General features: G+C 41.6%; 1 protein-coding gene across 1 annotated transcript in view; it reads left to right on the forward strand.

Annotated features, from left to right (window-relative positions):
* Positions 1 to 262: 262 nt before the first annotated feature.
* LOC135524968 (carbohydrate sulfotransferase 8-like) overlaps positions 263 to 26,931 on the forward strand; it is a 61,515-nt gene continuing 34,846 nt past the window's right edge. The window contains exon 1 of the mRNA XM_064952782.1: positions 263 to 302. Within this exon, the coding sequence (XP_064808854.1) occupies positions 263 to 302 (40 nt within the window). The remainder of the gene's footprint in view (positions 303 to 26,931) is intronic.

The raw sequence follows: 26,931 nt of genomic DNA on the forward strand, positions 1-26,931 counted from the left end.
AATTTGCATTAGAGGGTAATGATTAATGTGATTGGATGTTAACTATTCCTCTAGGCTACCTGTATTTGACATTGTGTTGTTATTTCTCTGAACACTAGATGGTTTACATTTATTTTTGGCAGTGAAACGAGGCTACTCAGGCGAGAGAAAAAACCTCACCCAAATGCATAGCCTCGCTGGAAAATATAAATGGACTGTTTGAAAATGTGAAGAAAAAACCCCCCGTTAAAAATAAATAACATTTTTATTTGGCGTACCCACGATGGCATTGCCCATACCCCAGTTTGGGAATACCTGTGTTGGTGAGTATGATAGAAAATGTCTCTGTAACAATACATTGAGAATAAACTCAGTGTTGTTTAGAACTGCAGCCCACCTCAATCTAGGGATTTGTGAGCCCACACAAAGGCGGAAGTCTTTTCAATCCACACAGTTCAAGACTGAGGCTAACGGTTGCTTGGCAGTAACCATGCAACACCATTCATTTCACCCCTAGGGCTCTACTTTAACAAACCTAGCGGTCAATTTAAGGGCTGGGCGGTAGTGCTAGGTTCGGGGGGGTGTGTCAGAAATATTTTAGCTATTTTCACATGCACAATTAATGGAGCAGTTGCTGTGGTTGGCAACAAAGAGCTGGGTTTTTGATGAATAAACAAGTTGTGGGAGTGTCGAGGTTTTGCCCCCCACCGGCCAATCAGAACGTCATCCATTTCTAAATATTTGGTTGCTTTTCTGTACTGCCTTGGAATCAACTACAATTCCAAGGTTAGTCCGTTATAGTTAGTTATATTGCTTACAGAAACAAAATAACAAAAATTATAGACCTATCCTGTCTTTGCTAAAATTAACTTGAACCTGTTTGCAGCCCACATTATTCTATGTAATTGAATATATACATAACATTGGCTATGATATAGGGACTAGGCCAACTGTAAATTGCATTATGGCTGAGCATGGACATGCCAAATGTTGTCAAGCAAGCAAGATGAAATAACTTATTGAAAAGGCCTAAAAAGAGAATGAATAATTGGAATCAAATTCTAAACAAAACTAAGTAACAACTAGTTTTAAATAGGCTGTGTCTACATACACTTACAGGCACCATCATTCTTACCTGTGGGCACATACTATTAAAACAACGCAAACTACGGAAGGTTTAATGCATATCTAAAATGTTACATTTTCTGCCTGGTGATGTCAACAGGCAGGCCAAAACTCCATCCCACTAAAACAAACTCATTTCAGGCGGTCTGTTCAAACAGCTCTTAAATGGCATTGTCATCATTTTCACAATTTCACAGTATTATTCCAACCTCATAATGTGGAAATTTATATAAAACACAGAAAAATCACATTTTTGACTGCGCTGGGCTTTTAAGGCCATAGGATGGATCTCAATTATTTTTAGATCCCAGGTCACGTACACATATACACTGGTATACGACTTCACACACCTAGACTTGTGTTGAATACGCTGACAGGAGACAGATAGAGGAGACATACACATATTCCTACCCCTGGGTATTGAGTGAGTCAGCGCATACTTCTAGGAAGGTCAAAGCTTCAAGGTATTGGTCCTCAAGAGACAAGAGTGATTCCCTTACGTCTCATATATATGTATGTCCTATCAAAATAGCTCATGGGTAATCATGAACTTGAGATTTTTTTTTTAATCACTAGTTTCAAATAGATACAAGGTCAGGGTTGTGTTGCCAACTCACTCCGGGAGATTATAAAATTCCTTCAACATTTTTCATATCTCAGTTCTTAATTTCATAATTTAGACAGTCAGAAAATCTCCAGGCCAAACAGGAATAGTTGGCATGGTTACATCAATATGCCAGTTTGATGGCTCTGTTGACATGCTCTAGTAGAAAAGTGTCCTGTCTAGTATAATTATTGTTTCCAAAGTGCTGTGCAGGAATTGCTAAATATGTCGTCTTTCACCCTGTCACTAGGAATGTAGCATTTTTAATGTAGCTTACAGAAAGATGCACCGGCTACATGCTTTATGCTGCCTCTCCTTGAGACAAGTTTGATCATAACATCTGATCTGACTTATTATTAGCCACATAGTGTTACCGGCGATGTCTGGGACAAGCCACCCACAGAGAGAGAATAGAACATCAGGATGCCAGCATGCAAACACAGTCTGAGCACAAGAGTCTCCCCTCCCCTGCCCTCTCCTCTCCCCTTCTCTCTCCTCTCATCTCCACTCCCCTCGCCCCTCCTGCCCACTGGCTGAGTTCTGGAAGGTAGCTCTGACATTAGGCAGCCCCCACCACCTCTACTACACTGAGCGCAAACAAATCAGTTGGATTTGCCTCCTAGCCTCCTAGTCAAAATTTCCATTCAACCAACCTATGATAATTGTTTGCGATAACTGTTATGCTGCACTTACAGAATTATTAGCTCAGTTTGTATAGGTGTGTGTGAGATTGTAATACTACACTGCTCGTCTACCTTGCGCGCTGCAGATGTGGCTACCTTGCGCGCTCAGAATATATTTATTTAAACCACTGAAAACCCTCCCACTTGCTGGTGAACAGATTTTCTTGTGCCGTTTTCATTCAATAGGGTTTTCAGTACATGTACCTTTTAGTTACAATTTTGTTGACAGACTCACTATAGTCAGGTTCAGAATATTAGGGATCAATGAAAGAAGCCCCCACTGGGCACAGACATCAATTCAACATCTATTCCATGTTGGTTCAGTGTAATTTCATTGAAATGACGTGGAAACAATGTTGATTCAACCAGTGTGTGCCCAGTGGGCAATATAAATACATGCATATTTGTCTCCGTTTCAGCACCAATTGGTAGATTTAAAAATCCTCTGATCTTGTAAATGATTTAGGCTTCGGAAACAACATGACGTTTGGAGAGCCTTTACACATGTTTATTCTCCCTATTATAATTGTATGTATGCTAATCTTCCAACATTACCATGTGTTGAAGAACTGAATACGGCACATTTCAGGATGAATCAGTATACCCTTGTCTATTGCCTGCACTTGCCTGCATTAAGCATCGGCCACAAACTGTTATGGCTTGGTCTGCACTCCGCTCCATAACGATTTAATTAGCCTGCATGTCATTAAAAAAAATATATGATCAACTGTTACTGATGATCCTCATCGACAACCATACAGCCCTGACTGCATTTACAGAAGAAGCAAATTAAGGTAAACGAAACAATGTAATTAAATGAAGTGATATTGTAGGCTATACCAACTGAAGGGAACTTACAGGCCTAATAACCAATGGGAGACTAAAGGAAATTTTGATTAAAATGGAAGTGAATGGAGTACAGACCATGCTGACTGGATAGAGTGTGAATAGAGGGGTATTGGACTGTGGGAACCTGTGGTAACCTGGACTGTGGTAACCTGGATCGGCTTAGATCGGTTCAGGGTCATGGAGGAAAGCCAGCCAGAGCCAGGCTCCTCATTTCCATCTCTCCAGAGAGAATTTCTCAAGCCCTCCTCAGCTCCAAATGACAAGTTCAGCCACAATTCAGGAGGTTAGGATGGTCAGGGCGCTCATCTCCCCCGAAGCGTGCCCTTCTACTAAACTTCAAATAAAGAGTTCTTCCCTCATAGTCTGACTGCTGAGCCACGGCAGCGGTGTAATCAAAGGAATTGCTTCCCCGTCCAGGCAGGGCGTTCTTCACTCCATACTACAATCAGCGAGGAAACGATTAGCATCGACTAAAGCATCTATTTCTCTCCCTCGTTGTCATCAAATATATATATATTTTTTATATGTCATCTGGACTCCTCAATAAGATTGTGTAGACTTGACACCTCCCCTAAAATAAGTATGTCATGACACACTATTGTGGATAAACTGCATTAGCCCACTAAAGGTCCTATGTAAGTGGACAAATCTCCAGTGTGACCTGGCCTTTCCTCCATCATCTAGTTCACCTCTGGAGCAGGACTTTTATGACAGGGGCCTCCCTAAGTGCTTTTTCATTCATGGCGTCTCTTTTCCAAATCGACCACATTGCACCAGCTCATAAAGATGTATCTGTTGTGCTCGGCACTGTAGTCATCTTTCGGTTAGTCATCACTGAAGTCATCTGCGGGTTTCCGTAGTTTCCTCGAAATCCAAATTAACATGATTTTTTCACGTACCTGCAGTCGAGTCACTAAGATGGTTTCGAACAAAGAGGACAAAATGACGAACATGAACAAAGAGTGTGAATGGAATTTTCGTTTCAATCTAGCGTCTAGACACATCATTGGTTTCGTCCCAAATGGCACCCTATTCCCAAGTTAGGACCCTGGTTAAAAGTATTGCACTAACTTGGGAATAGGGTGCCATTTGGAATGCATAGGCAGTAATCAAATTGATGAGTGCAGTCTGAAGTCTTCATAGAATCATACAGTCACACAGTGATTGATTGGGTGAAATGCATTAGTCTGGCTTTTAGCTGAGTCTGGACCACAACACATTATATCATGCTGTTAGCGAATCTCAATAGAACGACTTCCTGCCATGCTGTCTTAATTGTCTTTTTCACTTTTCTGACACTGGACTCCAATTCAATTTATGGCCATTTCCTTATGAGTGAAGAAGTGAAGACGTCTGCATTTTGGTAGTGGTGTACAATTTGATTTAGTCATTATTTCTGAGACATTTGAGGATCTAAATCAGAGTGCTGACTGTAGGCCTGCTATAATGACTATTATAAATTGGGTGGTTCGAGCACTGAATGCTGATTGGCTGACAGCCGTGGTATATTAGACCGTATACCACGGGTATGACAAAACCTGTCACGCCCTGGTCTATATTTATTATGTTTATCTTCATTTATTGGGTCAGGCCAGGGTGTGACATGGGTTTATTTGTGGTGTGTTTCGTCTTGGGGTTGTGTGGGGTGTATAGCATAGTCTATGGCTGCCTGAGGCGGTTCTCAATCAGAGTCAGGTGATTATCGTTGTCTCTGATTGGGAACCATATTTAGGTAGCCATATTCTTTGAGTGTTTTCGTGGGTGATTGTTCCTGTCTCTGTGTCTTCACCAGATAGGACTGTTTAGGTTTTCACGTTTCTGTTTTTGTTGTTTTTGTATTGTTCGTGTTTTTTCGTTCTTCAATATATATGTCTCAAAAGTACCACGCTGCATTTTGGTCCGCTCCTCCTTCAACAGAAGAAAGCCGTTACAAAACCTTTATTTTTACTGTACCTAATTATGTTGGTAGACAGTTTATAATAGCAATAAGGCACCTCAGGGTTTGTGGCATATGGCTAATATACCACGGCTAAGGTCTGTGTCCAGGCATTCTGCGTTGCGTCGTGCTTAAGAACAGCCCTTAGCCGTGGTATATTGGCCATATACCACACCTCCTCTGGCCGCATTGCTTAAAAAGACTATACTTACAAAAAACTGTTCCAAAGGGTTATTTGCGGAAGGATAGGGTTCTACCATGAACCCTTTTCATCTGAAGAACCCTTTTGGAAGAGGAGGGTTCTTTCTAAGGGAAAGGGTTCTAGACCCTTTAACATACTCCGAGTAGATATTCACCTCATAAGAAGGAATTCCCCTCGACCACGCCCACACATGGGAGAAAACAAAACATGCTGGAAAGCTACTGGGTTGTTCAATTTACATGTAACCAGGTCAAAAATCCTGACCTACATTTCACAATGCTACCACGTAGGGAAATGGAGCCTGCAAGAAGAGCCCTATGGCTTCAGGCTTTTTGTTGTGGGAGAGTGGGAAATGTGGGGACAAGGTGTCCAAGTGCGCTACATGTAGCTATGTGTGTGGAAAACATTTCATCACAGGTAAGACATTAATTTCTTTAGAATAGTCTGTTTGTTACTCCATTCAATACTTGTAGCTGTATAGTCTGTTTGATTGTGTTGTTGGTCTTGGCTAGCTTAATGTTCCGGTCGGTACCTAGCTAACACTCACTCATGTGACTGCTAGCCATAGCCTTAGGAAGTAGGGATACTGAGGTGCTGCAGCACCACCTGATAAATCGACATTTAAAAAAAGGTTCTAAACGTTTTTATTAAAAAATAAGAAATCTACAAAATTTGTGAACTACGCCTTTATTACTCCTGTATGAGTGGAGAAAAATACTCGTCAGCATCAACCCCCCTGAGCATTAGTTTAAACTTTGACATCAGGAGTAATCTGATAAGTTTAAAAAGATAGGTTTGAGAAGGTTTTAAACTATACCTGCAGTGCCTTCAGAAAGTATTCACACCCCTTGACTTTTTCCACCTTTTGTTGTGTTATAGCCTGAATTTAAAATATATTAAAATTCAGATTTTGTGTCAATAGCCTAACACACGATACCTTATAATGTCAAAGTGGAATAATATTTTTTGACATTTTTACAAATTAATTAAAAATGAAAAACTGAAATGTCTTGAGTCAATAAGTATTTCACCCCTTAGTTACAGCAAACATTTGCTTAAATCACATAATAAGTTGCATGGACTCACTCTGTGTGCAATAATAGTGTTGTGGTGGAAATTCTACGAAGTCAATAAAAAAAGGTTTTTATTATCAGCGCACTGAAGAGGTTCCAACCAACTCAATGCACAAAGTATACATGACAAATAGGAGCTCTGCAGGGGCTGTCCCATTAGTTATCTTATATACTGCTTAGACAGAAAGTAATATTTGCATGATTTAGCTTATTCATCATTAACATTTGCTTCATTCATGTGACAGACCAATACTGGTTCATGCATGTGACATACCAATACCTTATTAGGCTTCTTCTCTCTAAGCTGAGACCTGAAAACAGATATATTTCGTTCTCAAAACAAGGGTCTGGGCTTACTGCCAAATTGCAGATACTGATAGTGAGGATTCGTTCAATCAGTTATTTGCATGAACACAGAAATTGCTTATTAGAAAAGCAACGACATAGAACACAGAAATTGGTTAATAGAAAAGCACAAACATAACATTTTCATCACATTCCCTCATCTTATCACCCAATCTGTGATAATTATCGTTACATTTTAAGGTAGACATTAGGTTATAGCTTCTATCAAAAGGTTCTATACTTCTATTAAAAGTAAGAGAAAACAACACATAAAACCAGACACTTAATTTCAAATACTTCATTCTGGGTTGTACAATCCTTCTTGTAAAACCATGGCTTAAGTAAGACATTTGCTTCATACAGTTACACATATGCTTCGTTACACAATTTCATTTATGGATTCTGGGAATGACATTTCAGCTGCTTGTAAACTGCCTGCTACTCAGTCCCAGAAGCTAAGATATGCATATTATTAGTAGATGTGGATAGAAAACACTCTGAAGTTTATAAAACTGTTTGAATGATGTCTGTGAGTATAACAGAATATCTTGAGATATGGCAGGTGAAAACCTGAGAAAAATCCAACCAGGAAGTGGGAAATCTTTGGTTTGTAGTTTTTCCAAGTGATTGCCTATCCAATATACACTTCCATTAGATGTCAACAGTCTTTAGAACCTTGTTTCAGGCTTCTACTATGAAGGGGGAGCGAATAAGAGCTGTTTGACTCAGGGGTCTGGCAGAATGCCCTGAGCTAAGTCATGTGTGCGGCTGTGAGAGCGAGCTCCGTTCCCTTTAATTTCTAAAGACAAAGGAATTGTCCGGTTGGAATATTATTGAAGATGTATGATAAAACATCCTAAAGATTGATTCTATACATCGTTTGACATGTTTCTACGAACTGTAATATAACTTTTTTGACTTTTTGTCTGGACCGAGTGCTCACGCCTTGTGAATTTGGATTTGTCAAAGATAAAGTAATGGTTAAAAGCCTGAGTAAAATACTCGCTGGCACGAAAATAGGCATGAATGATCAGTTCCCGAGGGAGATTGCAGAACGGCACAAAGTTCTGTATCCGATCTTCAAGGAGAATAGATTAAAAGGGAGGCGTGTAGCTCTTGTAGTTGATTAATTGTATATTGACAGCCAAATGTTTCGAGACACAAAGACTGCTCCATGGCTATTCTAAAAATTACAAGTTCTCATAGAGGAGTCAAATAATGGAACATCCAATACTAGCCATGGTAGGGTTTGTAATAATACAAAAAAATGATAGAAAAGCAATAAAATAATTTTTAAATAAATAAAGTACAACTACACTGTACCTTTCAAGATAGGGAATGTTGTAGAATAATTAGTATTCAATTGTCCTGTTATAGTATTTTACAAATGGACAAGATAGCATTAGAAGAAAGGATAACTTGCAAAAGTATCTTCAAATATAACTAATTGGAACACAAAAGTACTAATTCAATATGGTGGAGATAAAAACACAGCAAACAGAAGACATAGAAGGCACAGTATGTGGGTATGTGTGGATGTATTGTAATGGAAGGTGTGGTGTGTGTATTTGGTGTTTGGAAAATTCTGGTGTTAAGTGAGTGAGAAAGGAAATGGTTGCACATCCCAGAATCAATGTATATCTGTGAGCAGGGGTTGAGAGAGAGAGAGCGCTTTCAATTGTGTGCAGATGAGGGATATACAGTTGAAATCGGAAGTTTACATACACTTAGGTTGGAGTCATTAAAACTCATTTTTCAACCACTCCACACATTTCTTGTTAAACTATAGTTTTGGGAAGTCGGATCGGACATCTACTTTGTGCATGACACAACTGTATATGCATTGGGCCGTGGAAAGTAACAACCGCTGAGCATCTGAGCTCATGGTTGAGTGTTGGATAAAGGGATTGTGTGTGTGTGTGTGTGTGTGTGTGTGTGTGTGTGTGTGTGTGTGTGTGTGTGTGTGTGTGTGTGTGTGTGTGTGTGTGGGCATCCCACATCTGTTGCAAGGGAGTATGGATGTTAGGGACAATAAAGGAAGAATAACAATAATGGTTTGTTAAAATAATAATTGCTTGACAAAAATGTAATTCAGCGCAATGGCAGTCCTGGTTATAGGTAACAATCCACTGCACAAACTGCCAAAATTATTACGCATATTAATTGTTCATGATGGAAATTAAGATACGCAAGATATTTGAATATATATATATATATATATTTTTTTTTATAGCAATATATTATAAAGCAAATTGAGGTGAGAGCATTGGAAAAACTTTTAGCGGTTTATCTACTTCTGTTTTGTGGGTGGCACTGTGTGCTCTTTTCGAAGGATGAGTCTTGGCCTTTCGGGGGGCCTAGGGATATGGGGGTGGTCTGCCGGTCACTGGAATGACAACCCAAATTGAGAGGGGCTTTGGTGGATGGAGTAGTGGAGAACAATTGGAGGATTACTTAGTAGCAATGCAAATATCATGGTACAGCTATATGGACACTCAATCACTATGGTACTTTTTAAATGGTAAATGTACAAACATATATTATGATGAAAAGATTTGAAACTTGTATCTCATTATGGTAAATAGTATGATAAGTATAGCCAGTTATAATGGTAATAGCTTAGCAGATAAATCATCAAATCAAATCCTATTTTATTTGTCACATAAACATGGTTAGCAGATGTTAATGAGAGTGTAGCGAAATGCTTATGCTTCTAGTTCCGACCATGCAGTAATATCTAACAATTAATCAAACAATTTCACAACAACTACCTTATACACACAAGTGTAAAGGAATGAATAAGAATATGTACATAAAAATATATTAATGAGCGATGGCTGAACGGCATAGACAAGATGCAGTAGATGGTATAGAGTACAGTATATACATATGAGATGTGTAATGTAGGATATGTAAATATTATATAAAGTGGCATTGTTTAAAGTGGCTAGTGATACATTTATTACATCAAGATATCAAGATGCAGTAGATGGTATAGAGTACAGTATATACATATGAGATGAGTAATGTAGGGTATGTAAACATTATATAAAGTGGCATTGTTTGAAGTGGCTCGTGATACATTTATTACATTCATTTTTTCATTATTAAAGTGGCTAGAGATGAGTCAGTATGTTGGCAGCAGCCACTCAATGTTTAACAGTCTGATGGCCTTGAGATAGAAGCTGTTTTTCAGTCTCTCTGTCCCCGCTTTGATGCACCTGTACCGACCTTGCCTTCTGGATGATAGCGGGGTGAACAGGCAGTGACTCGCGTGGTTGTTGTCCTTGATTATCTTTTTAGCCTTCCTGTGACATTGGGTGGTGTAGGTGTCTTGGAGTGCAGGTAGTTTGCCCCCTGTGATGCGTTGTGCAGACCTCACTACCCTCTGGAGAGCCACACGGTTGTGGCCGTACCAGGTGGTGATACAGCCTGACAGGATGCTCTCGATTGTGCATCTGTTTATTCAGCCTCCTGAGGTTTAAGAGGCGCTGCTGCGCCTTCTTCACTACGCTGTCTGTGTGGGTAGACCATTTCAGTTTGTCCGTGATGTGTATGCCGAGGAACTTAAAACGGTCCACCTTCTCCACTACTGTCCCGTCGATGTGGATAGGGGGCTGCTCCCTCTGCTGTTTCCTGAAGTCCACAATCATCTTCTTTGTTTAGTTGACATTGAGTGTGAGGTTATTTTCCTGACACCACACTCCGAGGGCCCTCACTTCCTCAATGTAGGCCGTCTCATCATTGTTGGTAATCAAGCCTACCACTGTAGTGTCGTCTGCAAACTTGATGATTGAGTTGGAGGTATGCATGGCCATGCAGTCATGGGTGAACAGGGAGTACAGAAGAGGGCTGAGAACGCCCCAGTGTTGAGGATCAGCGTGGTGGAGATTTTGTTACCTACCCTCACCACCTGGGGGTGGCCCGTCAGTAAGTCCAGTACCCAGTTGCACAGGGCGGGGTCGAGACCCAGGGTCTCGAGCTTAATGATGAGTTTGGAGGGTACTATGGTGTTAAATGCTGAGCTGTAGTCGATGAACAGCATTCTTACATAGGTATTCCTCTTGTCCAGATGGGTTAGGGCAGTGTGATTGCGATTGCGTCATCTGTGGACCTATTGGGGCGGTAAGCAAATTGAAGTGGGTCTAGGGTGTCAGGTCGGATGGAGGTGATATGGTCCTTGACTAGTCTCTCAAAGCACTTCATGATGACGGAAGTGAGTGCTACATTTATACATTGATAGTCATTTAGCTCAGTTACCTTCGCTTTCTTGGGAACAGGAACAATGGTGGCCCTCTTGAAGTATGTGGGAACAGCAGACTGGGATAAGGATTGATTGAATATGTCCGTAAACACACCAGGCAGCTGGTCTGCGCTCTGAGGACGCGGCTAGGGATGCCGTCTGGGCCGGCAGCCTTGCGAGGGTTAACATGTTTAAATGTTTTACTCACGTTGGCTGCAGTGAAGGAGAGCCTGCAGGTTTTGGAAGCGGGCCGTGTCAGTGGCACTGTGTTGTCCTCAAAGCGAGCAAAGAAGTTGTTTAGTTTGTCTGGGAGCAAGACATTGTGGACCGCGACGGTGCTGGTTTTCCTTTTGTTGTCCGTGATTGACTGTAGACCCTGCTACATACCTCTCGTGTCTGAGCCGGTGAATTGCGATTCTACTTTGTCTCTATACTGACGCTTAGCTTGTTTGATTGCCTTGCGGAGGGAATAGCTACACTGTTTGTATCCTGTCATGTTTCCGGACACCTTGCCCTGATTAAAAGCAGTGGTTCGAGCTTTCAGTTTCGCCCTTCTGCGGCGCCGTTGTTTTGGGTCGCCGGCTGGGATCTGATCCATTGTCCTGGGTGGTGGACCAAACAGGGGATCCACTTCGGGAAAGTCTTATTCCTGATCGTAATGTTGGTGAGTTGACGTTCCTCTTATATCCAATAGTTCCTCCCGACTGTATGTAATAAAACCTAATATTTCATGGGGTAACAATGTAAGAAATAACCCATAAAAAGAGAAAAGAAAGAAAAAAAGAACAATATTTACCTGGTTCAAAGATAGATATTATATTCCTTATTGTTTACAGGAAACTCATTCAACAATGAATGAAAAGGTGAGAGGAAAATGGTCTGGGGGGGGTGAAATATATACTTCTCCCATGGGCATAAAACTCAAAAGGGTGATGATATTAACAGTAATTTTGATCTGAATGTGCAAATTGTCAAAAGATATCCACAAAGTAGATGGATCATTTTAAATATGTTATTGGACCATAAACAGATATCGCTCATTAATGAACCTTTACGGACCAAATAATGATGATCCACGCTTCTTTGAAAATACATATAATACATGATCAACACTGCAAGCAATACAATACTCTATTATTATGGTGGAAGATTATAATACTGTTTTAAGTACCTAGATTTTAAAATGATAAACTTAGATTAGCTAACACAGCGTGCATTTGGAACACAGGAGTGATGACTGCTGATAATGGGCCTCTGTACACCTATGTAGATATTCCATAAAAAATCTGCCGTTTCCAGCTACAATAGTCATTTACAACATTAACTATGTCTACACTGTATTTATGATAAATTGTATGTTATTTTAAATTTACATTTTTTTTGCTTTTCTTTCAACATGGACATTTCTAAGTGACCCCAAACTTTTGAACGGTTGTATGTATGTATGTATGTATGCATGTATGTATGTATGTATGTATGTATGTACAGTTGAAGTCGGAAGTTTACATACACCTTATCCAAATACATTGAAGCTCAGTTTTTCACAATTCCTAACATTTAATCCTGGTTAAAATTCCCTGTCTTAGGTCAGTTAGGATCAGCACTTTATTTTAAGAATGTTAAATGTCAGAATAATAGTATAGATAATTATTTATTTCAGCTTTTATTTCTTTCATCACATTCCCAGTGGGTCAGAAGTTTACATACACTCAATTAGTATTTGGTAGCATTGCCTTTAAATGGTTTAACTTGGGTCAAACTTTTAGGGTAGCCTTCCATAAGCTTCCCACCATAAGTTGGTTGAATGTTGGCCCATTCCTCCTGACAGACCTGGTGTAACTGAGTCAGGTTTGCTCGCACATGCTTTTTCAGTTCTGCCCACAACTTTTCGATGGGATTGACGTCAGGGCTTTGTGATGGCACTCCAATACCTTGACTTTGTTGTCCTTAAGCCATTTTGCCACAACTTTGGAAGTATGCTTGGGGTCATTGTCCATTTGGAAGACCCATTTGCGACCAAGCTTTAACTTCCTGACTGATGTCTTGAGATGTTGCTTCAATATATCCACATCATTTTCCTGCCTAATAATGCCATCTATTTTGTGAAGTGCACCAGTCCCTCCTGCAGCAAAGCACCCCCACAACATGATGCTGCCACCCCCGTGCGTCAAGGTTGGGATGGTGTTCTTCGGCTTGCAAGCCTCCCCCTTTTTCCTCCAAACATAACGATGGTCATTATGGCCAAACAGTTCTATTTTTACTCCAAAAAGTACGATCTTTGTCCCCATGTGCAGTTGCAAACCGTAGTCTGGCTTTATGGCGGGTTTGGAGCAGTGGCTTCTTCCTTGCTGAGCGATATGACGGCTGTGTGGTCCCATAGTGTTTATACTTGCTTACTATTGTTTGTACAGATGAAAGTGGTAGCTTTTGGCATTTGGAAATTGCTCCCAAGTATGAACCAGACTTGTGGAGGTCTACATTTTTTTTTTCTTTTGATTTTCCCATGATGTCACGCAAAGAGGCACTAAGTTTGAAGGTACACCTTGAAGTACATCCATAAGTACACCTCCAATTGACTCAAATTATATCAATTAGCCTATCAGAAGCTTCTAAAGCCATGATATAATTTTCTGGAATTTTCCAAGCTGTTTAAAGGCACAGTCAACTTAGTGTATATAAACTTCTGACACACTGGAACTGTGATACAGTGAATTCTAAGTGAAATAATCTGTCTGTAAACAATTGTTGGAAAAATGACTTGTGTCATGCACAAAGTAGATGTTCTAACCGACTTGCCAAAACTATAGTTTGTTAACAAGAAATGCGTGGAGTGGTTGAAACACTTAGGTTGGAGTTATTAAAACTAGTTTATGTAAACTTCCAACTTCAACTTTATATGTATATATATTTGCCAAAAAATATATGGGGGATTGGAAGTGATGCAGACAATTACATTGATGGAAGCTACAATCTATGTGCAATATTAAAGCTGATCTACCCCCTAAAAAATAAATAAAATAAAGACAAAAAACAAACAACACAACAGCAATACACTTTTTTATAATAAACTAGAGGTGGGGAAAACTTCAAACTGTCAAACATTACCAACTTATATTTTTTCCTTTTACTGGCAGGAATGTGAAGAAAAACTATTTGCATATTTACCAAAGGGCCCCAGGGGACCAGTAATTCCCCCTTTGGGCACATGACTCACATCGTGAGTCATAGGTCCCAAAAAAAGAACAACGTTCAGGGGCAGCGCACTCTCTTGCTCCTTCTCTTGTTCTGAATCATACATAGGACTGTTGATAAATTATAAACTTCTTCCTAATTATCTAGTTTTTACATAGCCCATTTAAATCTCACCCAATGTTTCTAGTCTTTCAAATGAGGGTGATCAGGCCTTTTCCAGGAAGTCAGAACAGTGGTCAGACCCCATTAAGTCTGTTTGTTTCCATGTACCTCAGGCATTATTTAAAGATATTTCAAGCATTTTTTGTATCAGGTTTACATTGGGTGTTTCAGTACATTTCTTATCAAGGTGGGTTGTGTGTGGGTGCTGGCGTTTGTGTGGTAAAAACAAACCAAATGGCCAGGCCTTACTTCATTTGGGAGCTCCCTCAACAGCTGGATCCAGGCACCTTTACACTGCACAGTTTGCACCTGCCTCAGGAAGCCCCTCAAAGGGAAAGACAAATAACCATTGGCAAACATATTAAAAAAACTGAGCAGACATTCCATCAGGTCTGTAAGAAAGAAAATGAACATCTTGATCAGTCCTAAAAAATTATTTGTCTTAATCAGGTTTTCTGCATCTTCGGCGGGAAGCCTTGATAAACCCATGAATATACAAAATTATACTTCTGACACATCAGATGATAGTGTCCTGTCGAGCTGAATAGGCACCTTCTAAAGTAAACAATCCCAGAGCCCCTCTCTTGTAATCATTCTTATTTTGACCTGTTGCATTGACATACAGTTCTGTACAAGCTGTCCCTGGGACATAAAGTATTCAAAATATGAAACATGTTGTTTAACAAATCAGCTAGGACCTTCATAAAGTTGGTGCTGGCTTATCAACTCAATATTCGGGACTAAAAACTTTTACATGGATCTACTTCATTCTGGACACAGTTCCACATAATTGAAACAGATTATTGTTTTAGTGCTACCCAAACTATAGAATTGAGAAATAGTTTAAAAAAAACACATATAATTTTCATACCTCTGTCCCAAATTTCCCCACTGTGTCCCTTACTCCCACAGCCTGATTTTTGAGTTCCGTATGTACTGGTAGCTATCTATTGTTCAACAGGAAGCTTACACCAGATGGCGGCCTCATAAATCAAATCAAAGTTTATTTGTCACGTGTGCCGAATACAACAGGTGTAGGTGGACCTTACAGTAAAATGCTTACTTACAGGCTCTAACCAATAGTGCAAAGAGATATTAAGTGAACAATAGGTAGGTAAAGAAATAAAACAACAGTAAAAAGACAGGTTATATACAGTAGCGAGGCTACAAAAGTAGTGAGGCTACATACAGACACCGGTTAGTCAGGCTGATTGCGGTGGTATGTACATGTAGATATGGCTAAAGTGACTATGCATATATGATGAACAGAGAGTAGAAGTAGCGTAAAACAGGGGTTGGCGGGTGGTGGGACACAATGCAGACAGCCCGGTTAGCCAATGTGCGGGAGCACTGGGTGGTCGGCTCAATTGAGGTAGTATGTACATGAATGTATAGTTAAAGTGACTATGCATATATGATAAACAGAGAGTAGCAGCAGCATAAGAATAGGGGTGGGGGGGCACACAATGCTAATAGTCCGGGTAGCCATTTGATTACCTGTTCAGGAGTCTTATGGCTTGGGGGTAAAAACTGTTGAGAAGCCTTTTGGTCCGAGACAAGTGGTAGCGCTTGCCATGCGGTAGTAGAGAGAACAGTGTATGACTGGAGTAGCTGGGGTATTTGACCATTTTTAGGGTCTTCCTCTGACACCGCCTGGTGTAGAGGCCCTGGATGGCAGGCAGCTTAGCCCCAGTGATGTACAGGGCCGTACGCACTATCCTCTGTAGTGCCTTGCGGTCAAAGGCCGAGCAATTGCCGTACCAGGCAGTGATGCAACCAGTTCAGGATGCTCTCGATGTTGCAGCTGTAGAACTTTTTGAGGATCTCAGGACCCATGCCAAATCATTTTAGTTTCCTGAGGGGGAATAGGCTTTGTCATGCCCTCTTCATGACTGTCTTGGTGTGTTTAGACCATTCTAGTTTGTTGTTGATGTGGACATCAAGGAACTCTCAACCTGCTCCACACAGCCCCATCGATGAGAATAGGGGCATGCTCGGTCCTCCTTTTCCTGTAGTCCACAATCATCTCCTTAGTCTTGGTTACGTTGAGGGATAGGTTGTTATTCTGGCACCACCCGGCCAGGTCTGTGACCCCCTCCCTATAGGCTGTCTCGTCATTGTCGCCTACCACTGTGTCGTCTGCAAACTTAATGATGATGTTGGAGTCGTGCCTGGCCATGCAGTCATGGGTGAACAGGGAGTACAGGAGGGGACTGAGCACGCACCCCTGGGGAGCTCCAGTGTTGAAGATCAGCGTGGCAGATGTGTTGCTACCTACCCTCACCACCTGGGGGGCGGCCCGTCAGGTAGTCCAGGATCTAGTTGCAGAGGGAGGTGTTTAGTCCCAGGATTCTTAGCTTAGTAATGAGCTCTGAGGGTACTATGGTGTTGAATGCTGAGCTGTAGTCAATAAATAGCATTCTCACATAAGTGTTATTTTTGTCCAGGTGGGAAAGAGCAGTGTGGAGTGCAATAGAGATTGCATCATCTGTGGATCTGTTTGGGTGTTATGCAAATTGGAGTGGGTCTAGAGTTTCTGGGATAATGGTGTTGATGTGAGCCATTACCAACCTTTCAAAGCACTTCATGGATACGGACGTGAGTGCTACGGCTCTGTAGTCTTTCAGGCAGGTTGCCTTTGTGTTCTTGGGCACAGGGACTATGGTGGTCTGCTTGAAACGTGTTGGTATTACAGACTCAATCAGGGACATGTTGAAAATGCCCGGAGCACATGTCCTGGTGATCCGTCTGGCCCCGCAGCCTTGTGTATGTTGACCTGTTTAAAAGGTCTTACTCACATTGTCTACGGAGAGTGTGATCACACAGTCTTGTGGAACAACTGATGCTCTCATGCATGCCTCAGTGTTGCTTGCCTCGAAGTGAGCATAGAAGTGATTTAGCTCGTCTGGTAGGATCATGTCACTGGGCAGCTCACGGCTCTGCTTCCCTTTGTAGTCTGTAATAGTTTGCAAGCCCTGCCACATACGACGAGCGTCGGAGCCAGTGTAGTATGATTCAATCTATGCCCTGCATTGACGCTTTGCCTGTTTGATGGTTCGTCGCAGGGCATAGCAGGATTTCTTGTAAGCTTCCGGGTTAGAGTCCTGCACCTTAAAAGCGGCAGCTCTACCCTTTAGCTCAGTGCGAATGTTGCCTGTAATCTATGGCTTCTGGTTGGGGTATGTACAGCCACTGGGGACGACGTCTTCTATGCACTTATTGATAAAGCCAGTGACTGATGTGGGGTACTCGCAATCGGAAGAATCCAGGAACATGTTCCAGTCTGTGATAGAAAACAGCCCTGTAGTTTAGCATCTGCTTCATCTAACCACTTTTTGATAGACCGAGGCACTGGTGCTTCCTGCTTTAATTTTTGCTTGTAAGCAGGAATCAGGAGGATAGAGTTGTGGTCGGATTTTTACCAAATGGAGGGCGAGGGAGAGCTTTGTACGCATCTCTGTGTGTGGAGTACAGGTGATCTATAATTGTTTTTCCTCTGGTTAAACATTTAACATGTTGATAGAAATGAGGTAGAACTGATTTAAGTTTCCCTGCATTAAAGTCTCCAACCACTAGCAGTGCCGCCTCTGGGTGAGTGGTTTCCTGATTGCTTATTTCCTTATACAGCTAACTGAGTGCGGTCTTAGTGCCAGCATCTGTCTGTGGTGATAAATAGACAGCCACGAGAAGTATAGCTGAAAACATTCTAGGCAAGTAGTGTGGCCTGCAATTTATCACAATATACTCTACTTCAGGCGAGCAAAATCTAGAGACTTCCTTAGATTTCATGCACCAGCTGTTGTTTACAAATATGCACAGACTGCCCCCTCCCCCCCTCATCTTAACGGAGTGTGCTGTTCTCTCTTGCCGGTGCAGCGTATATCCCACTAGCTGAATATCCACGTCGTCATTCTTCCACGATTCCGTGTAACATAGGATATTACAGTTTTTGATGTCCCGTTGGTAGGATATTCGTGATTGTACCTCGTCTAGTTTATTGTCCAATGATTGCACATTGGCGTGTACTATTGACAGTAACGGCAGCTTTCCCACTCACCTTTACCGGGTCCTGACCAAGCATCTGGCTCTTTGTTCTCTGTACCTTCTCTGTACCTGCGTCTTGCAAATAACGGGGATGTTGGCCCTGTCGGGTGTTTGGAGAATGTCCTGTGCATCTTGCTTGTTGAAGAAAAAATCTTTGTCTAATCCGTGGTGAGTGATCACTGTCCTGATATCCAGAAGATTTTTTTTGCCATAAGATACGGTTGCAGAAACATTATGTACAAAATAAGTTAAAAATAACGTGAAAAAAAACATAATAACACAATTGGTTGGGCGCCCATAAAACTGCTGCCATTTCAACATCTTAACATCATTTTAACATCTGTTTGTCATGTGACTTTGTATTGAAACATTTACTTCTTCAAATTACTAAAATATTCCATTATTAGAGTGCTATCTCAAAGCCAATTACCATTCACTTTGTTACTTTCACTAGTCTCCATATCTATATCCTTCAACGAGGCCTCCCTTCTTCCCAATAGGAAGACCTCAATCTACTACTAATACCAGTGGCGTGCCGTGGTTCTGGGGCCTGGGCCTTCAGTGAGGTCCTACACAGTCCCACCCAAATTAATCCACCTCTTATTACCATCATTATGATGCCATGGCTCTGGACACTATACATTTAGACAGAAACGCAGTATAACCAGGCGTTGCAGTTTCAGTTTCACCGTGATGATAAAGACACATAACTATTCACTGAAAATAAAAGAAAGCAAAAAGAAAACAAATAAGTAAAAGAAAGGCTATTTGCCATTTTATTTTGTTAATATATAGGCCGTTTAATATTAACGAAATAAAATGTGAAACATACATACACATTTAATAAAAAATCTAATGCATTGTATGCCTACTCACCAAAGACTGATTATTTGAACAGAAAATCCATCCTCCTTTCTTTCCTCAAGAAGACTTCAATGACTCTGTTGTACAGTCTATCTGTGCGTTTTAGTTCCACCAATAAGTCCTTTTCTAACGACATGGAGGCTAATGCTGAAAGCCGAGTCTGTCCAGTAGCATTTCTGGAATACGTTTTGATTCGCTTTAAGGCCGAGAATGACCGCTCAACAGAAGCCGTGGACACAGGGATGGTCACTGTCACACATGCCAATGTGTAAAGTTGCCCCATGTCCTCATTCAGATTTTTCTGCTTAAGGAAATCAAGGAGATCAGAGGGACTTTTCCCTTCAAAATAAGTCATAGCATACATTACAGTCAGTTCTGTTTTTAGCTTGGATAGGTCGAACAGTGTTCCGTGACTCTCTGTTAAGCTGGAGAAGGCTATTTGCGGGATTTTTTTCCGGTAGGTCTGAAAGTGCTGGGGGTCCAGGAGGGAGAGAAACATTATTTTTTTGTGGTCTTGAAACCTGTTTCGAATCTGGCAAAGAATGTTGTCCAGAATATTGCTGTGAAGTTGTTGGTAGTATGTGCGAGGGTCTCCTTGTGCTGGGCCTCTGCGTGCGCTGGGTGAATTTGAGATGCGCGCTGTGTCATCGTAGATTTGACTGAACCGGCGCCTCTCTCGCTCAATTGTAATAATAGGCATTCCCAGCAGTACAGTTTGCAGTGCTTTTCTGAGCCTGTGAGCCATTGATAGCGCTCGTAGTTGGAACTTTGAAAGTGGAGAACAAACCCCTTTCCCGCCTGTGACAGGCTTTGTAGCGTCGGCGTCGGGCGACCTCTCCTTACAATGTCTAACTTTTCTTGAAAAGTTTGTCTTGAGAATGGCGTTATAATTATATCCTCGACCAAATCGATATCTTCTTCTCCTTCCGCCATTGTGGGTTGAAAAAACAGCTTAGTAGTATGCAAATTAATTTGTTTATCAAATTCAGTTTCCTAGTTCTGAGGTTCTGCATAGACCTGCCCATAGGACCTGCCTCTCAATATTGGTAATCCAATCAAAAGACGTGCACGCACTACGCCTGTTAGCTGGCTCCTGTGTAACACTGGAGCCAGCCAGCAGGCGTACAATAGCCAACTCTAAAGCTGATTGGTTGACACTAAATTTTCATTTCCATTCACTTTAAGCTACAAGTGCCCGCACTATTGATTCTGAAGGCCTGAAGGCAGATTTTAGACCCCTGGCAACACATGATGGCAGATTTTTTTTTTTCCATTTTTTTTTTCATTTCACCTTCATTTAACCAGGTAGGCAAGTTGAGAACAATTTCTCATTTACAATTGCGACCTGGCCAAGATATAGCAAAGCAGTTTGACACATACAACAACACAGAGTTACACATGGAGTAAAACAAACATACAGTCAATAATACAGTATAAACAAATGAGGTGAGATAAGGGAGGTAAAGGCAAAAAAATGCCATGGTGGGCTATGTACAGGTGCAGTAATCTGTGAGCTGCACTGACAGTTGGTGCTTAAAGCTAGTGAGGGAGATAAGTGTTTCCAGTTTCAGAGATTTTTGTAGTTCGTTCCAGTCATTGGCAGCAGAGAACTGGAAGGAGAGGCGGCCAAAGAAAGAATTGGTTTTGGGGTGACTACAGAGATATACCTGCTGGAGTGTGTGCTACAGGTGGGAGATGCTATGGTGACCAGCGAGCTGAGATAAGGGGGGACTTTACCTAGCAGGGTTTTGTAGATGACATGGAGCCAGTGGGTTTGGCGACGAGTATGAAGCGAGGGCCAGCCAATGAGAGCGTACAGGTTGCAATGGTGGGTAGTATATGGGGCTTTGGTGACAAAACGGATTGCACTGTGATAGACTGCATCCAATTTATTGAGTAGGGTATTGGAGGCTATTTTGTAAATGACATTGCCAAAGTCGAGGATTGGTAGGATGGTCAGTTTTACAAGGGTATGTTTGGCAGCATGAGTGAAGGATGCTTTGTTGCGAAATAGGAAGCCAATTCTAGATTTAACTTTGGATTGGAGATGTTTGATATGGGTCTGGAAGGAGAGTTTACAGTCTAACCAGACACCTAAGTATTTGTAGTTGTCCACGTATTCTAAGTCAGAGCCATCCAGAGTAGTGATGTTGGACAGGCGGGCAGGTGCAGGTAGCGATCAGTTGAAGAGCATGCATTTAGTTGTACTTGTATTTAAGAGCAATTGGAGGCCACGGAAGGAGAGTTGTATGGCATTGAAGCTTGCCTGGAGGGTTGTTAACACAGTGTCCAAAGAAGGGCCAGAAGTATACAGAATGGTGTTATCTGCGTAGAGGTGGATCAGAGACTCACCAGCAGCAAGAGCGACCTCATTGATGTATACAGAGAAGAGAGTCGGTCCAAGAATTTAACCCTGTGGCACCCCCATAGAGACTGCCAGAGGTCCGGACAGCAGACCCTCCGATTTGACACACTGAACTCTATCAGAGAAGTAGTTGGTGAACCAGGCGAGGCAATCATTTGAGAAACCAAGGCTGTCGAGTCTGCCGATGAGGATGTGGTGATTGACAGTCAAAAGCCGAAAGTCGAAAGTCGAAAGCCTTGGCCAGATCAATGAATACGGCTGCACAGTAATGTTTCTTATCGATGGCGGTTAAGATATCATTTAGGACCTTGAGCGTGGCTGAGGTGCACCCATGACCAGCTCTGAAACCAGATTGCATAGCAGAGAAGGTATGGTGAGATTCAAAATGGTCGGTAATCTGTTTGTTGACTTGGCTTTCGAAGACCTTAGAAAGGCATGGTAGGATAGATATAGGTCTGTAGCAGTTTGGGTCAAGAGTGTCCCCCCTTTGAAGAGGAAGATGACCGCAGCTGCTTTCCAATCTTTGGGAATCTCAGACGACACGAAAGAGAGTTTGAACAGGCTAGTAATAGGGGTGGCAACAATTTCGGCAGATAATTTTAGAAAGAAAGGGTCCAGATTGTCTAGCCCGGCTGATTTGTAGGGATCCAGATTTTGCAGCTCTTTCAGAACATCAGCTGAACAGATTTGGGAGAAGGAGAAATGGGGAAGGCTTGGGCGAGTTGCTGTGGGGGGTGCAGTGCTATTGACCGGGGTAGGAGTAGCCAGGTGGAAAGCATGGCCAGCCGTAGAAAAATGCTTATTGAAATTCTCAATTATGGTGGATTTATCAGTGGTGACAGTGTTTCCTATCTTCAGTGCAGTGGGCAGCTGGGAGGAGGTGTTTTTATTCTCCATGGACTTTACAATGTCCCAGAACTTTTTTGAGTTAGTGTTGCAGGAAGCAAATTTAGCTTTTCTAACTGCCTGTGTATAATGGTTTCTAGCTTCCCTGAACAGCTGCATATCACGGGGGCTGTTTGATGCTAATGCAGAACGCCATAGGATGTTTTTGTGTTGGCTAAGGGCAGTCAGGTCTGGGGAGAACCAAGGGCTATATCTGATCCTGGTTCTAAATTTCTTGAATGGGGCATGTTTATTTAAGATGTTTAGGAAGGCATTTAAAAAAAATATCCAGCCATCCTCTACTGACGGGATGAGATCAATATCCTTCCAGGATACCCCGGCCAGGTCGATTAGAAAGGTTTGCTCGCTGAAGTGTTTCAGGGAGCGTTTGACAGTGATGAGTGGAGGTCATTTGACCGCTGACCCATTACGGATGCAGGCAATGAGGCAGTGATCGCTGAGATCTTGGTTGAAGACAGCAGAGGTGTATTTAGAGGGCAAGTTGGTTGCGATGATATTTATGAGGGTGCCCGTGTTTAAGGCTTTGGGGAGGTACCTGGTAGGTTCATTGATAATTTGTGTGAGATTGAGGGCATCAAGTTTAGATTGTAGGATGGCTGGGGTGTTAAGCATGTTCCAGTTTAGGTCACCTAGCAGCACGAGCTAAGAAGATAGATGGGGGGCAATCAGTTCACATATGGTGTCCAGAGCACAGCTGGGGGCAGAGGGTGGTCTATAGCAGGCGGCAACGGTGAGAGACTTGTTTTTAGAGAGGTGGATTTTTAAAAGTAGAAGTTCAAATTGTTTGGGTACAGACCTGGATAGTAGGACAGAACTCTGCAGGCTATCTTTGCAGTAGATTGCAACACCGCCCCCTTTGGCAGACTATATTGTCTGAAAATGTTGTAGTTTGGGATTAAAATGTCAGAATTTTTGGTGGTCTTCCTAAGCCAGGATTCAGACACAGCTAGAACATCCGAGTTGGCAGAGTGTGCTAAAGCAGTGAATAGAACAAACTTAGGGAGGAGGCTTCTAATGTTAACATGCATGAAACAAAGGCTATTACGGTTACAGAAGTCGTCAAAAGAGAGCGCCTGGGGAATAGGAGTGGAGCTAGGCACTGCAGGGCCTGGATTCACCTCTACATTGCCAAAGGAACAGAGGAGGAGTAAAATAAGGGTACGGCTAAACGCAATAAGAATTGGTCGTCTAGAACGTCTGGAACAGAGAGTAAAAGGAGGTTTCTGGGGGCGATAAAATAGCATCACGGTATAATGTACAGACAAAGGTATGGTAGGATGTGAATACAGTGGAGGTAAACCTAGGTATTGAGTGATGAAGAGAGAGATATTGTCTCTAGAAACATCATTGAAACCAGGAGATGTTATTGCATGTGTGGGTGGTGGAACTAATATGTTGGATAAGGTATAGTGAGCAGGACTAGAGGCTCTACAGTGAAATAAGCCAATAAACACTAACCAGAACAGCAATGTACAAGGCATATTGACATTAAGGAGAGGCATGCTTAGTCGAGTGATCAAAAGGGTCCAGTGAGTAGAGAGGTTGGTTGGGGGTCATGGCGATTTAGACAGCTAGCCAGGCCATCGGTAGCAAGCTAGCATAGGATGGAGGTCTGTTATTAGCCACCTCTTGCGTTCCGTCAGTAGATTAGTGGGGTTCCGTGTGGTAGAGGGGATTAATCCAAATCACATAACAACAACAAAAACAATAGATATAGTTATAGAGGCCCAAGAAGAAGAAGAAAATAAACAATAATAAAATAAAATTAAAAAAATTGCCCGATTGTCTATTCAGATAGCAGCCGATAAGACAGCTAACGGTTAGCGGGCCGCAGATGGGCGTTCAGGTAACGTCGCGACGGAGGAGCCAGCCAGATAACTCCTTTGGGTAGATAACGTCGGCAGTCCAGTTGTGAAGGCCCAGTGGGGGTCCGCGTAGGTAGTAAAATGGGTCCGGATAGGTGATTGTAGCCCAGGAGTGATTGATGGAACTCTTCAGCTGGCTAGCTCCGGAATAATTGATGTTTTCTCCGGAATCGACGAAAGCCGATAGTCACACTGATAGCAGCTAGCTAGCTGTGAGATCCAGGTATGAATGTCCAGAGTTAGCGGTTGAAATCCAGGGACATGGAGAGAAAAATTGGTCCGGTATGTTCCGTTCCGAGCCGCGCCGTACAAAACTGGCGATAGATTTTCGAGCTAAAGGATAGCTGATGACCACAAACCGTGGTTATCTGAATACTAACGATTAGCCAGTAAAGAAGCTAACTAGCTTCTGATTAGCTTCTGATTAGCTTCTGGATTAGCTTCTGGCTAGCTCCTGGCTAGCTCCTGGCTAGCTTCTTGGAGGATTACAGATTTGAGGTAAATAATACTTTTTTATAAATATAAATTGGCGAGGCGGGTTGCAGGAGAGTGTTTTGAAGAGTTTATGGAAAATTAAAAAATATATATAAAAAGGTATGTGAAAAAAGTTGTAAATATATATATATATACGGGACACGACAAGACGAGAACAAAAGACGTCTGAACTGCTATGCCATCTTGGATACTACTAATATGATTGGATAAAAGGTCTAACAGAAAGACCAGCCCTCCAAATCTCAACCTGGGGCTGGATGTAGTGCAACCAAGAGGAAAGCTATGAAATGAAGAGTATAACTCTTACTCTGGGGAATAATGTAATACATATTTGTGGGACAATATATTTAAAAAATATATATATTCTGATGATGTTTAGGCCAGCAGAGAAGGCCTTGCTTGCCCTGACGGCCCACCACTGACTAATACACACGGATCACTTTCAAACATCTTTCTGTTTTTCACCCTATTGCAAGGTTTAAAACAAAACAAATACCTTTCTCCATATTGGAAGGCATTGTTTTAATTTTAGTCAACCCTAACAATGTTACACTATATATTTTTTATTACCAGTCTGTTGGATATTCACTTTCTGCTTATTAAATGTATATATTTTTAAGATTCATATGTAAACACTTCTCTTATAAATGCTTACAGACATTTGTCAGTGGTGCCTCTCTGGCCGCACTCTATCAGTCTCTAAGACTAGCTTGCCGCTACTTCCTATACATATATAATAACCCTAGATAATGCTATAGATCAAAAAAACTCAGCTCACAGAACTGGTTGGGGTATCCATTCAGATACACACCTCTTTCACACATATCCACATTCACTTAGTACTATTCCCAAACACACTCGGTAATCTCTATTATTACACCAGGTGCATCTTCAACGATTCTCCTGTCTTTAATTCCTATGCACTATATGTATATTTCTATACATATAGAATAGCACCTTGAGCTATTATCAGTAGTTGCAGACCATGTAGACACTTCTCTTATAAATGCATACAGACAGCTGTCAGCAGGGCATGGTACCGTTACTTGCCCTCACTATAGCCTTCTTCTGTTATATGTTTCACTGCCGTGGTTCCTCTATAGTCTCTACAGTATCTATACTCATTATAGTATCTATAGTCTCGCGTATCTATAGTCTCTCAGTGTCTATAGTCTCAGAAGTTTATGTAGTCATAAATTCTATGGTCCCTATAGATTCTATAGTCTTGCCGCATACATATAGAATAACACACACTTTCACACATTCACTCAGTACTTATTATCCAAATGTTAATAACTTAATTAACATGTCTTAATATCCAAATGTCAAATATTGCCTTAACCAAATTTCAATCAGCTTAATAGCCAAATTTCAATCCTGTTATTATCTCTATTTCAGCTTAATACTTTCCACACTACACAACTCACATCCATATTCACTACACTCACACAACTCCCATCCACATTGTGCTATTACTTGACTTAGGACTAGTGGTACCCTCCTCCATTTTTATGTTTAGTTATATTGGTTTTATTATTATTTTTCTATTTTTCTACAAATTCATTTAAATTGACTTACTGAAATTCAGTCACCGCGTCCTTCAGTTGTTTCTAGGCAGGTCATCGTAAGGGCCTGGTATGGGCGGGCCTCGTGGTCTTTTGGTCAGATGGGAATTTCCCTCACGCTTCATAAAATACGCCACTGGTTTTCCTCTCAGACCCCCACTGGAAAGCTCTGCAGGCAGAATCAATCATCCTGCTCAATGATACCAAATTGTTGTGGAAATTCTAAACAGGGACACAAAGTCAATCTTAAATTAATCATTGTTTATTATAAGCACGCTGGAGAGGTTCCAACCAACTCAACGCACAAAGTACACGTATCATGGTTCGTTCTGCGATGTGTACTTTTAATTAGGGCACTGCCACAACTGGAGGTCTGCTGGTTGGATGATTTTTATTTGCCCTGCACACGAAGAGGAAACACACAATATTTTAGC

The sequence above is a fragment of the Oncorhynchus masou genome, chromosome 31, assembly GCF_036934945.1.
Source record: "Oncorhynchus masou masou isolate Uvic2021 chromosome 31, UVic_Omas_1.1, whole genome shotgun sequence".
NCBI lineage: Eukaryota > Metazoa > Chordata > Actinopteri > Salmoniformes > Salmonidae > Oncorhynchus > Oncorhynchus masou.